The 16,492-nt window shown below is 27.1% G+C and overlaps 1 protein-coding gene across 5 annotated transcripts in view; it reads left to right on the top strand.

The window, feature by feature from the left end:
* LOC129988989 (keratin, type II cytoskeletal 2 epidermal-like) overlaps positions 1–12,539 on the top strand; it is a 48,593-nt gene extending 36,054 nt beyond the window's left edge. The window contains exons 14-23 of one of the 5 annotated variants that reach the window (XM_056097285.1): positions 10,745–10,768; positions 10,882–10,905; positions 11,132–11,155; positions 11,368–11,391; positions 11,644–11,667; positions 11,797–11,820; positions 11,944–11,967; positions 12,227–12,250; positions 12,348–12,371; positions 12,493–12,539. In XM_056097285.1, coding sequence (XP_055953260.1) covers positions 10,745–10,768; positions 10,882–10,905; positions 11,132–11,155; positions 11,368–11,391; positions 11,644–11,667; positions 11,797–11,820; positions 11,944–11,967; positions 12,227–12,250; positions 12,348–12,371; positions 12,493–12,524 — 248 coding nt within the window. In that variant the 3' untranslated portion in view covers positions 12,525–12,539. The remainder of the gene's footprint in view (positions 1–10,744; positions 10,769–10,881; positions 10,906–11,131; positions 11,156–11,367; positions 11,392–11,643; positions 11,668–11,796; positions 11,821–11,943; positions 11,968–12,226; positions 12,251–12,347; positions 12,372–12,492) is intronic. The other 4 variants (XM_056097286.1, XM_056097288.1, XM_056097287.1 and 1 more) reach the window with 4 other exon arrangements.
* Positions 12,540–16,492: the final 3,953 nt, after the last annotated feature.

The raw sequence follows: 16,492 nt of genomic DNA, 5'->3' as shown, positions 1-16,492 counted from the left end.
ATATTTAATTATTTTTTTCTCATAGTAATGCAGGAAAATATTAGCTAAAGCACTTGAGAAAGCTGTCCCCATTGGAATGCCCTTGACTTGTTTATAAAAATTAATACCATTAAACACGTAATTTTCAGTAATATTAAAATTACATAACTCAAGCCAGTTATTTTTAGGAATGATATTTTCATTTAAATATTCGTCATATATAAAAGTGCAGACCTTTATTAATTTTTCATGAGGTAGATTAGTGTATAAATTTTCGAAATCAAAAGTATTAAGTTTATTAATGTTGTTATCTTTAAGAAAATCCAATACTTCTTTGTTACTAGAAATAATAAAGTTGTCTTCATTTTTTATTTTGTCCAGGATAATTTTTAAGTATTTAAAGAAATGTTTACCCGTATAGTAATTATAACTACCAGTGCTACAGGTTACGAATCTGAATTTTAATGGATTTTTATGAAATTTAACTGTTGGGAATAAATAAGGATAGTTAAGAGAGCAAGTCTTAGTTTTGGTTTTTTTTGCGAAAGCTAGCATTCTTTTATCTAATTCCTTTTTCCCGGTGTTCTTTAACATATAAGTTGCATTAGAGTTATATTCATTAATTAAAAGTTCTTTATAATAATATTTACAAATTAAACAGAAATTATTTGCTGATTTATCTATTACTGTAATAACAAATTTTTCTTTTAAATTTTTTATTTCATTTTTTAATGTTTTACTAAAATAAATCCCACGTTCTTTAGATCTGTCAAAATCAGTATTCAATTTTATTTTAATTTCCTTTAAAATTCTCACTTTCCATTCCCCGAAACCTTCCGCAGGCCAGTGGTATTTTCTAGATAATTTGGCAATAAAAACATCCAAATCATTACCAATAGAAATCAAAATTTTGTTATGGTTTATTTTTTCTCTTAATCTAAATTTTGTTCCTCTTCCCATCAAATCTCTTAAAGAGTTGGATTCAATAATTTTTAAATTACCTGTAATAATATGACCTTTATCAATATCTATAAAATCTTTATATTTTTCCTTGTTACAGTAACAATCTGTTTTATTTATTTTATTTAAATTTTTGCTATAGTAATTATAATTACAAATTTTTTTCTTTAAAGTTGAAGTGTAACTAAACGCTATTGATACATTAGTTTTATCTGCAAGAGGAAAATATATATTATTATTATGTATAATTTTGGGTAATTTTAGATATTCGAAGTAAATATACAAGAATTTAATCACACAGTATTCTTTGTAAACATTATTTTTGTTATTAAAAAGTAAATCGTTTTTTCCAATGTTAAGTTTACATTTAATAAGATCTAGAATAATACATTTAGTGTACGAATTTTTAAACTCTAATTCCCCGAATTTATTATTTAAAAACCATTTCATTTTATTATTTCTAAGACCAAAAATGTATTTCCTAATTCTGTGAATGTTTTCACTATTGTGTTCCAGATTACAGTAATTTTGAAATTCCTCAAATATAATTTGAAAATGGCCTCCTTTCCCTTTACCTCTTTTAAATCTTTTAGAAAAGTTATCTTTATTTAGAAAATTTTTAAAAATGTTAAATTTGTTATAAATGCAATTATTGTTTAAATCTGCATAACCTTCCCCATTTAATTTACTATTGAGACCATAAGGAAATAAAGTTTTCAGGTTGCAAATATAAATGTTTTCCAGATCTAATCTTTTGTTTAATACGTTAATATTGTCTTCTAGAATGTAGATATTAATATTGTTAAAGTTATGTTTTTGAAAATGCTCCAGTTCGAAGTCAGTGGTCCTATTTTTTATGAAGTTTTTTATATCGGATCTGTGATTGTTAATTCTTAAATTAAGCTCGGTGCTAGTTTGGCCAATATATTTTAAATTACATTCTGAACAATTAAGGAGATAAATCAAATTTTTGTTTTTACAGAATGTTTGTAATTTTGAGTTTTCATTTTTGATCTGTTCTTTATCTGCCAAAGGACATGTCCTACACTTTCCGTTTCCACAAATTTTATATTTTTTTGTATTTTTAAGATTTTTTAAACAAAACAATTGTGTCAGTAATTTTTTCTCCGTGAATGCTCCTGACACAAAGCTATCCACAGTGCCCCTTGGTAGAGCGCGCGACGGGCCATGCGCTATGATAAATTCGTTATTAACTTTTTGCATAGTTTAATTTATTTATTAAAATGAAAATATATCTCCTAAACGCCAAAAACAAGGAATTCTCGAAAAAGTAAAATCAGGAAAAATGATCTGAAAATTCTTAAATTTTTTAGGCAATACACCAAAAAACCTATTGAACCCCCCCCACCACCACCAAAAAAAACTATTAAAAATATTTTATTTAAAAATTTTGCAGTTCGTGGAACAGCGCACCTGCAGCTAAATTCCAACCAAATGCAAGAACGAGTAACCAATCTAAAGTAAGAAAAAGTTTGAAAACGAAACTAAAATGAAAACGAAACAAAACAGTTTCGAAATCGCAACTAAAATTTATTACCTATTTAAACTAAAACCAAAAAGGAACTTCATAGTATTTAGAGAGCGCAATTGCAGCTACTTCTAAAACACAGATGAATTGATACAAAAGTATTAGAATCAAGTTAATAGGAAAAACAAAAATCAAAGAAAAATTAAACCAAAAAAATTATTAAAAAAGAATCCGGCCTGAAGACTTTTTCAAGGGTCACCCTCAGGCAGGGATTCAAATAAAGGGTTTTTTTCTGTGAGGACATACAGACATTAAGTCTAATAATGATTCCTCGTGACCCGAAAATCCCCCGAAATTATGCTCAAGAGATATACCATTTTAACAGAAAGGAAATACCAAATAACAAATTAGAAAAAAAAAAAAACACCACAAAGTAAAAATACAATAAAAACAATAACAATAAAAACAAAAACAGCATTAAAATTAAAATTAAAATTAAAAACGAAAAGCCAGAACATACCATCCAACAGTGAAGTAAACTTTAAACAATCGATTGTGATTTCCTGTTTTTGAAAGTTAACGGTAAATTATGTAAACAGAGGTAGGCACCCAACGCCATCTATTGAGTGATCCAATATGCAAGTAAATTTCTATTTTTATTTAAGCCAAAAGATTAATCCCAAACCATACCTTGTTTAATTAAAAAATTGACATTACAGTAATTTCTAGGAAAATCATTTTTAATTAAATTTTTAAGGAGGTTATTTGATGCTTCAATATAAGAATTTTTATTATTGCAAACCCTTTTGATCCTGTTAACTTGTGAGAAAATTAGATTTTTGAAAATTTTAGAGTTTAGATTGGAATGGTAGTTACATAGTTTTGTTATTTTAAAGTTGAAATCATCCCTTTTATCGTATATACCAACTATTGTTTTATCATTAGCAATTTCGATTTTTAAATCCAGAAAGGTAGCCTCAAGTTGATTTATATTTGTATCTTTTAGAATTAAATCTTTTGGATAGCAGTTAGTAATAATATTAGTATTGTCGAAGTTAATCAAAAGTAGGTCATCAATATATCTCCACCCGTTTATTAAATTATATTTAATTATTTTTTTCTCATAGTAATGCAGGAAAATATTAGCTAAAGCACTTGAGAAAGCTGTCCCCATTGGAATGCCCTTGACTTGTTTATAAAAATTAATACCATTAAACACGTAATTTTCAGTAATATTAAAATTACATAACTCAAGCCAGTTATTTTTAGGAATGATATTTTCATTTAAATATTCGTCATATATAAAAGTGCAGACCTTTATTAATTTTTCATGAGGTAGATTAGTGTATAAATTTTCGAAATCAAAAGTATTAAGTTTATTAATGTTGTTATCTTTAAGAAAATCCAATACTTCTTTGTTACTAGAAATAATAAAGTTGTCTTCATTTTTTATTTTGTCCAGGATAATTTTTAAGTATTTAAAGAAATGTTTACCCGTATAGTAATTATAACTACCAGTGCTACAGGTTACGAATCTGAATTTTAATGGATTTTTATGAAATTTAACTGTTGGGAATAAATAAGGATAGTTAAGAGAGCAAGTCTTAGTTTTGGTTTTTTTTGCGAAAGCTAGCATTCTTTTATCTAATTCCTTTTTCCCGGTGTTCTTTAACATATAAGTTGCATTAGAGTTATATTCATTAATTAAAAGTTCTTTATAATAATATTTACAAATTAAACAGAAATTATTTGCTGATTTATCTATTACTGTAATAACAAATTTTTCTTTTAAATTTTTTATTTCATTTTTTAATGTTTTACTAAAATAAATCCCACGTTCTTTAGATCTGTCAAAATCAGTATTCAATTTTATTTTAATTTCCTTTAAAATTCTCACTTTCCATTCCCCGAAACCTTCCGCAGGCCAGTGGTATTTTCTAGATAATTTGGCAATAAAAACATCCAAATCATTACCAATAGAAATCAAAATTTTGTTATGGTTTATTTTTTCTCTTAATCTAAATTTTGTTCCTCTTCCCATCAAATCTCTTAAAGAGTTGGATTCAATAATTTTTAAATTACCTGTAATAATATGACCTTTATCAATATCTATAAAATCTTTATATTTTTCCTTGTTACAGTAACAATCTGTTTTATTTATTTTATTTAAATTTTTGCTATAGTAATTATAATTACAAATTTTTTTCTTTAAAGTTGAAGTGTAACTAAACGCTATTGATACATTAGTTTTATCTGCAAGAGGAAAATATATATTATTATTATGTATAATTTTGGGTAATTTTAGATATTCGAAGTAAATATACAAGAATTTAATCACACAGTATTCTTTGTAAACATTATTTTTGTTATTAAAAAGTAAATCGTTTTTTCCAATGTTAAGTTTACATTTAATAAGATCTAGAATAATACATTTAGTGTACGAATTTTTAAACTCTAATTCCCCGAATTTATTATTTAAAAACCATTTCATTTTATTATTTCTAAGACCAAAAATGTATTTCCTAATTCTGTGAATGTTTTCACTATTGTGTTCCAGATTACAGTAATTTTGAAATTCCTCAAATATAATTTGAAAATGGCCTCCTTTCCCTTTACCTCTTTTAAATCTTTTAGAAAAGTTATCTTTATTTAGAAAATTTTTAAAAATGTTAAATTTGTTATAAATGCAATTATTGTTTAAATCTGCATAACCTTCCCCATTTAATTTACTATTGAGACCATAAGGAAATAAAGTTTTCAGGTTGCAAATATAAATGTTTTCCAGATCTAATCTTTTGTTTAATACGTTAATATTGTCTTCTAGAATGTAGATATTAATATTGTTAAAGTTATGTTTTTGAAAATGCTCCAGTTCGAAGTCAGTGGTCCTATTTTTTATGAAGTTTTTTATATCGGATCTGTGATTGTTAATTCTTAAATTAAGCTCGGTGCTAGTTTGGCCAATATATTTTAAATTACATTCTGAACAATTAAGGAGATAAATCAAATTTTTGTTTTTACAGAATGTTTGTAATTTTGAGTTTTCATTTTTGATCTGTTCTTTATCTGCCAAAGGACATGTCCTACACTTTCCGTTTCCACAAATTTTATATTTTTTTGTATTTTTAAGATTTTTTAAACAAAACAATTGTGTCAGTAATTTTTTCTCCGTGAATGCTCCTGACACAAAGCTATCCACAGTGCCCCTTGGTAGAGCGCGCGACGGGCCATGCGCTATGATAAATTCGTTATTAACTTTTTGCATAGTTTAATTTATTTATTAAAATGAAAATATATCTCCTAAACGCCAAAAACAAGGAATTCTCGAAAAAGTAAAATCAGGAAAAATGATCTGAAAATTCTTAAATTTTTTAGGCAATACACCAAAAAACCTATTGAACCCCCCCCACCACCACCAAAAAAAACTATTAAAAATATTTTATTTAAAAATTTTGCAGTTCGTGGAACAGCGCACCTGCAGCTAAATTCCAACCAAATGCAAGAACGAGTAACCAATCTAAAGTAAGAAAAAGTTTGAAAACGAAACTAAAATGAAAACGAAACAAAACAGTTTCGAAATCGCAACTAAAATTTATTACCTATTTAAACTAAAACCAAAAAGGAACTTCATAGTATTTAGAGAGCGCAATTGCAGCTACTTCTAAAACACAGATGAATTGATACAAAAGTATTAGAATCAAGTTAATAGGAAAAACAAAAATCAAAGAAAAATTAAACCAAAAAAATTATTAAAAAAGAATCCGGCCTGAAGACTTTTTCAAGGGTCACCCTCAGGCAGGGATTCAAATAAAGGGTTTTTTTCTGTGAGGACATACAGACATTAAGTCTAATAATGATTCCTCGTGACCCGAAAATCCCCCGAAATTATGCTCAAGAGATATACCATTTTAACAGAAAGGAAATACCAAATAACAAATTAGAAAAAAAAAAAAAACACCACAAAGTAAAAATACAATAAAAACAATAACAATAAAAACAAAAACAGCATTAAAATTAAAATTAAAATTAAAAACGAAAAGCCAGAACATACCATCCAACAGTGAAGTAAACTTTAAACAATCGATTGTGATTTCCTGTTTTTGAAAGTTAACGGTAAATTATGTAAACAGAGGTAGGCACCCAACGCCATCTATTGAGTGATCCAATATGCAAGTAAATTTCTATTTTTATTTAAGCCAAAAGATTAATCCCAAACCATACCTTGTTTAATTAAAAAATTGACATTACAGTAATTTCTAGGAAAATCATTTTTAATTAAATTTTTAAGGAGGTTATTTGATGCTTCAATATAAGAATTTTTATTATTGCAAACCCTTTTGATCCTGTTAACTTGTGAGAAAATTAGATTTTTGAAAATTTTAGAGTTTAGATTGGAATGGTAGTTACATAGTTTTGTTATTTTAAAGTTGAAATCATCCCTTTTATCGTATATACCAACTATTGTTTTATCATTAGCAATTTCGATTTTTAAATCCAGAAAGGTAGCCTCAAGTTGATTTATATTTGTATCTTTTAGAATTAAATCTTTTGGATAGCAGTTAGTAATAATATTAGTATTGTCGAAGTTAATCAAAAGTAGGTCATCAATATATCTCCACCCGTTTATTAAATTATATTTAATTATTTTTTTCTCATAGTAATGCAGGAAAATATTAGCTAAAGCACTTGAGAAAGCTGTCCCCATTGGAATGCCCTTGACTTGTTTATAAAAATTAATACCATTAAACACGTAATTTTCAGTAATATTAAAATTACATAACTCAAGCCAGTTATTTTTAGGAATGATATTTTCATTTAAATATTCGTCATATATAAAAGTGCAGACCTTTATTAATTTTTCATGAGGTAGATTAGTGTATAAATTTTCGAAATCAAAAGTATTAAGTTTATTAATGTTGTTATCTTTAAGAAAATCCAATACTTCTTTGTTACTAGAAATAATAAAGTTGTCTTCATTTTTTATTTTGTCCAGGATAATTTTTAAGTATTTAAAGAAATGTTTACCCGTATAGTAATTATAACTACCAGTGCTACAGGTTACGAATCTGAATTTTAATGGATTTTTATGAAATTTAACTGTTGGGAATAAATAAGGATAGTTAAGAGAGCAAGTCTTAGTTTTGGTTTTTTTTGCGAAAGCTAGCATTCTTTTATCTAATTCCTTTTTCCCGGTGTTCTTTAACATATAAGTTGCATTAGAGTTATATTCATTAATTAAAAGTTCTTTATAATAATATTTACAAATTAAACAGAAATTATTTGCTGATTTATCTATTACTGTAATAACAAATTTTTCTTTTAAATTTTTTATTTCATTTTTTAATGTTTTACTAAAATAAATCCCACGTTCTTTAGATCTGTCAAAATCAGTATTCAATTTTATTTTAATTTCCTTTAAAATTCTCACTTTCCATTCCCCGAAACCTTCCGCAGGCCAGTGGTATTTTCTAGATAATTTGGCAATAAAAACATCCAAATCATTACCAATAGAAATCAAAATTTTGTTATGGTTTATTTTTTCTCTTAATCTAAATTTAACAGGATCAAAAGGGTTTGCAATAATAAAAATTCTTATATTGAAGCATCAAATAACCTCCTTAAAAATTTAATTAAAAATGATTTTCCTAGAAATTACTGTAATGTCAATTTTTTAATTAAACAAGGTATGGTTTGGGATTAATCTTTTGGCTTAAATAAAAATAGAAATTTACTTGCATATTGGATCACTCAATAGATGGCGTTGGGTGCCTACCTCTGTTTACATAATTTACCGTTAACTTTCAAAAACAGGAAATCACAATCGATTGTTTAAAGTTTACTTCACTGTTGGATGGTATGTTCTGGCTTTTCGTTTTTAATTTTAATTTTAATTTTAATGCTGTTTTTGTTTTTATTGTTATTGTTTTTATTGTATTTTTACTTTGTGGTGTTTTTTTTTTTTTTCTAATTTGTTATTTGGTATTTCCTTTCTGTTAAAATGGTATATCTCTTGAGCATAATTTCGGGGGATTTTCGGGTCACGAGGAATCATTATTAGACTTAATGTCTGTATGTCCTCACAGAAAAAATCCCTTTATTTGAATCCCTGCCTGAGGGTGACCCTTGAAAAAGTCTTCAGGCCGGATTCTTTTTTAATATTTTTTAATAATTTTTTTGGTTTAATTTTTCTTTGATTTTTGTTTTTCCTATTAACTTGATTCTAATACTTTTGTATATATATATATATATATATATATATATATATATATATATATACATAGAATTTTATATAGAGTAAGAATCTAAATGAATTTTACATCCATGCAAGTTTTATTTTTATTATTGTCTATAATGAAGAATAGGATGAAGTGCTTTAATATAAATAAATTGAATGAAAGTAGTTTTTAAAAGCATAATTTTATTGTTTTTTAATTAACTGAAACTGAAATTTTTATCAATTTTAAGCATTTTTTTATTTAAAGTTATTAATTTATGATTTATTATTCTATATATTGCGAAATTTTAAATATTCTTCTTTTTTTTTCAAAACCGCTATCAAATAATGTTAATTGCATGAAATCAAATTTAATTAAATTAATCGAATCATTTCTAATTAAGTTCTGAAGCCATCACAATAGGATAATTTCAATAAATATGCAAATGCACAAAATTTCAAAACGTTGTTTCAATTCAGTTTTGTTAAGAAAATGCATGTTGTCAAACTATCTTTATGATGTATTAAACCAAAAGTAGTAGAATAACAGATATTCGTGCTGCCATCTAGTGGTTTTATTAAGAATGAAAAACGACCGCTAAATTCTACCTTCATAAACATGAAACATGTCGTGTAAAATAAAAATGCCTAAAATGCCATTTGCATAAAATGCTTCTTTGTTTATTAATTGTTTCCTACTTTTGCTATTTACTTTTCCTACAATTCACTCATCAGATATAGTTTATTTTTTCCAATCATGTGTTTAAAATATTTGTTAATAATTCCTTGCTTTTATATTTCTTTCGGAGTTAACAAAGCTGGTGTAGTTAAATGAATTCTAAATACTTATGAAACTGGAATTACATGACAAATTTCAATAGCGGTTGGTTATTATATTACACGTTTATCCTTTATTTTTAAGTGCTTACCATTAAAAATTAAAAATACTTTTGCATATAATATTTTAATAAAATTATTTGTATATTATAAATCGAACTTGAAAAAATCTTGTGTTTTTATCTGGTGAAAGTGTTGGTAGGGAAATGAAATACTTTTACATTTTCACTAAAAAGTTTTAAATGTAAAATTGCACGAGAAAATAGTTAATAATTATAATTATTCACTACTTTACACTTTATTTAAAGGAACTTTATAAAATAAAGGTTTTTTTCAAATCTTCTGTATATAATATAAAATAAAAATATGATATGAATATGAATAGTTTGACTCATCAATTGAAAACAAATCATTCAGTTTTGTTAAGAAAATGCCTGTTGTCAAACTATCTTTAATGATGCATTAATTCAAAAGTAGTAGAATAAGAGATTCGTGCTGCTATCTAGTGTCTTTATCAGGAATCAGTAAATACTTTTAGCCCATTGATTATTTAAAGATCACCTATCTAAGAAAAATTATCGTCAAAAAATGCTCCCAAAAGAATGCAATCGTCTTTGAAAGAAGTTCAAATAACAAATATATTATCTCAAATGACAACAGTGAAGATTCAGTGATATAGGCTTTCATTTTAATTTAATGTATCAAACATAAGAATATTGAAATAAATATTCATTTTAATGATTTTTTTAATATTTCAGATATTATATAATAATCAGCCCGTTAAAGTTTAAATCGCAGCTTAATTTCAATCCATCAACATAAATATTTCTTTAAAGATAGTTGTGAAATTTTGAATCTGAAGCTGTATCCTAAGAGGTACATATTTATGTAAATTGTGGCTCTGCATCAATTTAAAAAAAATTCTTGTTTTTATTAAAAGTATGTGTATTATGAATGGACGATTGAATAAATAATTTGATACGTAATCACATAATATGAGCTTTAGAAAATAATAATTATTATTCCAAATTAAATACACAGTTTATTTAATCATTTACAGACAATATTTATCAAAATGCAATTATTAATTTGTATGCAAAAATTGAATTTGATGGATAATTTTTATGAAAGAGGTAGTGTCGATGGAATGAAAATTTTCGTTCTTTACTTGTTTCTTTTAATTTACTTACCATTTTATTGAAAATCTTTAAGCAAAATGAATTGTTAATTTGTTTAAAAACAAACTGAAAGCAATTATTTTTTAGGTGGAGGCGGTAGTAGTGGATTTGGTAAATAAAACTAACTTATTTCTTAGAATTTGCTCATGTTTTCGACAAAAATTTTAAATAAACATGATTATTAATTTGCACACAAAAAACTAAACTTATTGGATATTTTTCAGGTGGAAACAGTGGCGGAGGATTTGGTAAGTAAACCTCACTGCTTTTATTTATTCTTTTTTTTATATAATCTTCTTCTAATTATAACTCAAAAATTTCGTAACAAATGCAATTATTAATTCAGATAAAAATTGATATTCCTGAATTTACTGAATCATTTAAATCTTAAACATTTAAATTGACTGAATTATTGAATCATCTAATCATTTACTTATCATTTAAACTGACTGAATTTAAATGATATTTTTACAGGCGGAGGCAATGGCGGTGGATTTGGTAAGTAAACCTCACTGCTTTTATTTATTCTTTTTTTTATAATCTTCTTCTTATAACTCAAAATTTCGTAGCAAATGCAATTATTAATTTAGATAAAAATTGATATTCCTGAATTTACTGAATCATTTAAATCTTAATAATTTAAATTGACTGAATCATTGAATCATTTACTTATCATTTAAATTGACTGAATTTAAATGATATTTTTACAGGCGGAGGCAATGGCGGTGGATTTGGTAAGTAAACCTCACTGCTTTTATTTATTATTTTTTTTATAATCTTCTTCTTCTTATAACTCTAAATTTCATAACAAATGCAATTATTAATTTAGATAAAAATTGATATTCCTGAATTTACTGAATCATTTAAATCTTAATCATTTAAATTGACTGAATCATCTAATCATTTACTTATCATTTAAATTAACTGAATCATCTAATCATTTACTTATCATTTAAATTGACTGAATATAAATGGTATTTTTACAGGCGGAGGCAATGGCGGTGGATTTGGTAAGTAAACCTCACTTCTTTTATTTATTCTTTTTTTTATAATCTACCCATCCTTATAACTCAAAATTTCGTAACAAATACAATTATTAATTTGGATACATAAACTGAATTTAAATGATGTTTTTATAGACGGTGGCAATAGCGGTGGATTTGGTGAGAAATGTTCCTGCACTTTACTTATTGTATTATTTGCTCATCTTTTCCCACATAGTTTTTGAACAAATTTTAATTATTAATTTACATTGAAACATTTAAATTAACTGATATTTTTTGCAGGAGGAGGTAATACAGGTGGATTCGGTATGTAAATCTCGCATCCTTTAATTTTTTAAAAAAAATATTTTACTCATTCTTTTTATCAAAAGTTTTAAGCAAACATCATCTTTGATTTGTATATAAAAATGGAATGTAACATATTTACATTATTACATTTCACATTATTTACTAATTTTTTCAGTGCAGTTATCCCTACTCAGGTTATGAAATCTGACAACAAACATAAAACAAATATAATTATTAAATTGTGTACAGAAACTAATTTTAAGATACATTTTTTCAGGTGGAGGTAATGGCGGTGGATTAGGTAAGGAAAACTACTTCCTTATATATATTTTATAATTTCCTTTTGCACATATTTTTTAATTACATATAAAAATTGAACTTGATTGATATTTTTTCAGGAGGAGGCAGTAGCGGCGGATTCGGTAAGTAAATCTCACATCTTTTAATTATTTTTTGTAGTATGTCCATGCTTTTACTCAAAATTTTTGATGAAACATAATCATTGATTTGTACAAAATTGAACGTAACGTATATTTTTTTCAGGTGGAGGAAGTAGCGGTGGATCTGGTAAGTGAAATTTATGTCGTTCATGCATTTTTTTTCACAGTATACTCATTCTTTTACTCAAATTTTTTCGATAAATAACTAATTTGCATATAAAAGGTGAATTTAATGTATCCTTTTTTTTTTCAGCTGGAGGTAATGGCGGTGGATTTGATAAGAAAACTCACTACTTTTACTTATTTTTTTATATATTATAGTTATTATTTAAGTTTTTATTTAAAAGTTTTAAGTAAACGTAATCATTGATTTATATACCAAAACTGAATGTTTTTTCAGGAGGAGGCAGTAGCGGAGGATCTGGTAAGTAAAACTCACGTTATATACTTATTTTTACAGTACACTCCTCCTTGTACTCAATTTTTTAAAACCAAAATATAATTACTAATTTGTATACAGAAACTAAATTCAATGTTCATTTTTTCAGCTGGTGGTAATGGCGGTGGATTTGGTAAGAAAAATGCTTCCTTTACACATTTTTTTATAGTTTACTCCCCCTTTGCAAATAGTTTTCAGTTAGCGAACGAAAATTGAACTTATCTGATATTTTTGCAGGAGAAGGCAATAGCGGTGGATTCGGTAAGTAAATCTCATATCCTTTACTTTTTTATACTATGCTAATTTTTGTTCAAAAGTGTTGACCAAACATAATCATTGATTTGTACACAAAACTGTATATTTTTTGCAGGAGGAGGCAATAGCGGTGGGTCTGGTAAATAAAACTCATGTCATTTATGCCAATTTTACAGTATAATAATCATTTTTCTGAAACTGTTTTAACAAATGTAATTAATATGCATATGAAAATTAAATTTAATGATCATTTTTTCAGCTGGTGGTAGTGGCGGAGGATTAGGTAAAAAAACTCATTTCCGTTACTTATTATTCTATTTTAAATTACAAATGCTTTTATTTAAAATTTTGAAGTTAACTTAATCATTGATTTGTTTATAAAAACTGAATGTTTTCTTTTTCAGGCGGAGGCAGTAGCGGCGGATCTAGTAAGTAAAACCCGCTTTCTTTAATATTTTTTTTAACGCTACAATCATTCCTGTGCTTAAGCTTTTTCAACAAATATAATTATTAATTTATATACATAAACTAAATTTTACGCATGTTTTATTTCAGGTGGTGGTAGTGGCGGCGGATTTGGTAAGGAAAACGATCTTCCTATACATATTTTTTTTGTAATTTACACATCTTTTTCACATAGTTTTTGATTAGCATACAAAAATTGAACTTGATTGAATGTTTTTTCAGGTGGAGGCAGTAGCGGTGGATCTGGTAAGAAAAATTCATGCATTTTCTGTCTTTTTTAAAGTATACTTATCCTTTTGCTCAAACAGTTTCAGCAAATATAATAATTACTTTGCATATAAAAAATGAATTTAATGTACATTTTTCAGCTGGAGGCAGTGGCGGCGGTTTTGGTAAGAAAAGCTTAATTCTTTTACTTATTTTTTATAGATTATCCCGTCTTTTTTTAAGTATTATACATACCCAATTATTGATTTTTTTATATAAAAAAATTGAATGTTTTTTCAGGCGGAGGTAATAGCGGCGGATCTGGTATGTAAAACTCATATCCTTTCTGTATTTTTACAGTAAACCTATCTTTTTACTTAAATAGTTTCAACAAAGATAGTATTTAATTTGCATGCAAATACTAAATTTAAGGTGCATTTTTTTTTCAGCTGGAGGTAATGGCGGTGGATTTGGTAAGAAAAACTCACTACCTTTATTTTTTTAAAGAAAATGTTACTCATGCTTTTATTTAAAAAAAATTAAGTAAACTCAATCATTGATTTGTATACAAAAAATAAATGTTTTTTTTTTAGGTGGAGGTAGTAGCGGTGGATCAAGTAAGTGAAACTTTATTATTTTCTTACAGTTCAATCATTCATGTGCTCAAACTTTTTAAATAAATATTATTACTAATTTGTTACTGAAACTAAATTTAACGTATGCTTTTTTTCAGGTGGTGGTAATGGTGGAGGATTTGGTAAGAAACAGTCGAATCCTTTACTCATATTTTATAGATTAATTCATGCTTTCATTTAAAAGTTTTAAGTAAGCGTAATTATATATTTGCTCTAAAAAATGAACATAACGTACATTTTTTTCAGGCGGAGGCAGTAGCGGCGGATCTAGTAAGTGAAACTCTTGTTCTTTATTATTTTTTTTACATTATAATCAATTATGTGCTCACACTTTTATAACAATTATTACTATTATTTTGTGTACTGAAACTAAATTTATCGTATTCTTTTTTCAGGTGGTGGTAATGGCGGCGGATTTGGTAAGAAACACTCAATCTTTGCTTATATTTTATAGATTAACTCTTGCTTTTTTTGAAAATTTTTTAAAAACAAGTCAATTATTGTTTTTCATATAAAAATTGCATGTTTTTTTCCAGGCGGTGGCAGTAGCGGCGGATCCGGTAAGTAACACTTGCGTTCTTTGTTTATTTTTTACAGTATAGACATCCCTTTGTTGAAATTTTTTCAACAAATATAATTATTAATTTGTATATAGAAACTAAATATACCATTTTTTTCTGGTGGTGGTAAAATAAAAACTAATTAATGCAATGAATTTTAATACATTACTTATTATGAAGCCAATATTAAATTTATGATGCGCAAAATAAAGTCATATCTAAACTATAAATGTTATTATTATTTTTTCCTTTTGAATGCAGATTATTGAGTAAAACTCGTATTGGTTGCGTATGATGGAACTGAAGCATAGCGAATAAAATAAGCTGTAATTTAGTTAGTTAAACAGAAGAAAAACAATAATTAGACTTCTGAAAAACAATTATTTTTAAGAAGAATAATTGTTCTTACAAACATTATTTTTAATAGAAACAGTCAGAAAGCAATTATGTTAAAGAAAACTTTTTAGAAATGAATATCGTTTTTACTCATACCGTCGCAAAATAGTATTGTTACGAACCTGCAATTCTGCTTCCCAGCATAGTTGGTTCCATCATCATAAAGACTGTTTTACAGTCCTCTGTATTGGACGGAGCCCGTGTGTCGCGTCGGAGGTCCCGGAGCTTGGCGACAAACTTGGCGACCATTTGGCGACAAATTTGGCGACTTTGGTGCAAAAATAGATTATACCCGAAACCCCGAGAATTTTCCCGATCCGTTCAGTAGAAACCGAGATACGCCTCGAACGTTCCTGATTTGTTGAGAGGCTTCTAGCCCCGCACCCTGAGATCTATAAAAGGAGGCGGCCGCAGCTGCCAGAGTAGTCGTAGTCGGAAGCGACAGAGAAGAGTAGTAGTCGAGGGTAGTCGGGATCGACGATGATGAACTGGTCTTCCAGGGATTAGCAGAGCAGCGACGGAGTCAGGCTAGTGCTGAACTAAGCTGTGCGCTACTCTCTGCAGTAGAGTCTTGTTGTATGCTGCACGTCTCGGCTGAAGATAATCGTCTTCTGTGCTGTATATAGTTGTCGTCTCTGTGCTGTCCTGTGTGTCCTCGTGTAAATAAATGTCATTGTTTCTATTTCTACTGCCACCTGCTGATTGAGCGTTCTCCACACCATATAACTCCCACTATCCAAACGAACCCTGGAAATTTCTTAACACTATATATGTAATTAAAAGTTTACCCATAGGTGAGGAATTTGAATATCTTGGCTTCATAAAATCTAATAACTAACAATTTTATGACATTTTCGTCCGGCATTAAATTATCTCAAAAGAAATTGATATATTTTTATTGTATATCTTGTAGACATAATACATTACACATTACATCATTTATATGCTACACAATTTATAACACTTTTTCACTTGAGCTAATGTGTGTTGTATAAAACTTGTAATTATCATCTCTTATTCTGGAAGATATTGTATGAACTGTCGTTATTTGCTCACACATCTTTATAAATTTATTGAAAGCCTATTGAGATACTTTAGCAAGCCAATTGAGACTGCGGAATCTTGGCGATAAGACCTCTGAGAGTT

This window comes from Argiope bruennichi, chromosome 10 (genome assembly GCF_947563725.1).
Source record: "Argiope bruennichi chromosome 10, qqArgBrue1.1, whole genome shotgun sequence".
Taxonomy (NCBI): domain Eukaryota; kingdom Metazoa; phylum Arthropoda; class Arachnida; order Araneae; family Araneidae; genus Argiope; species Argiope bruennichi.
The sequence above is the reverse complement of the archived record's forward strand: the minus strand, read 5'-3'. Positions and strand labels throughout refer to the sequence as shown.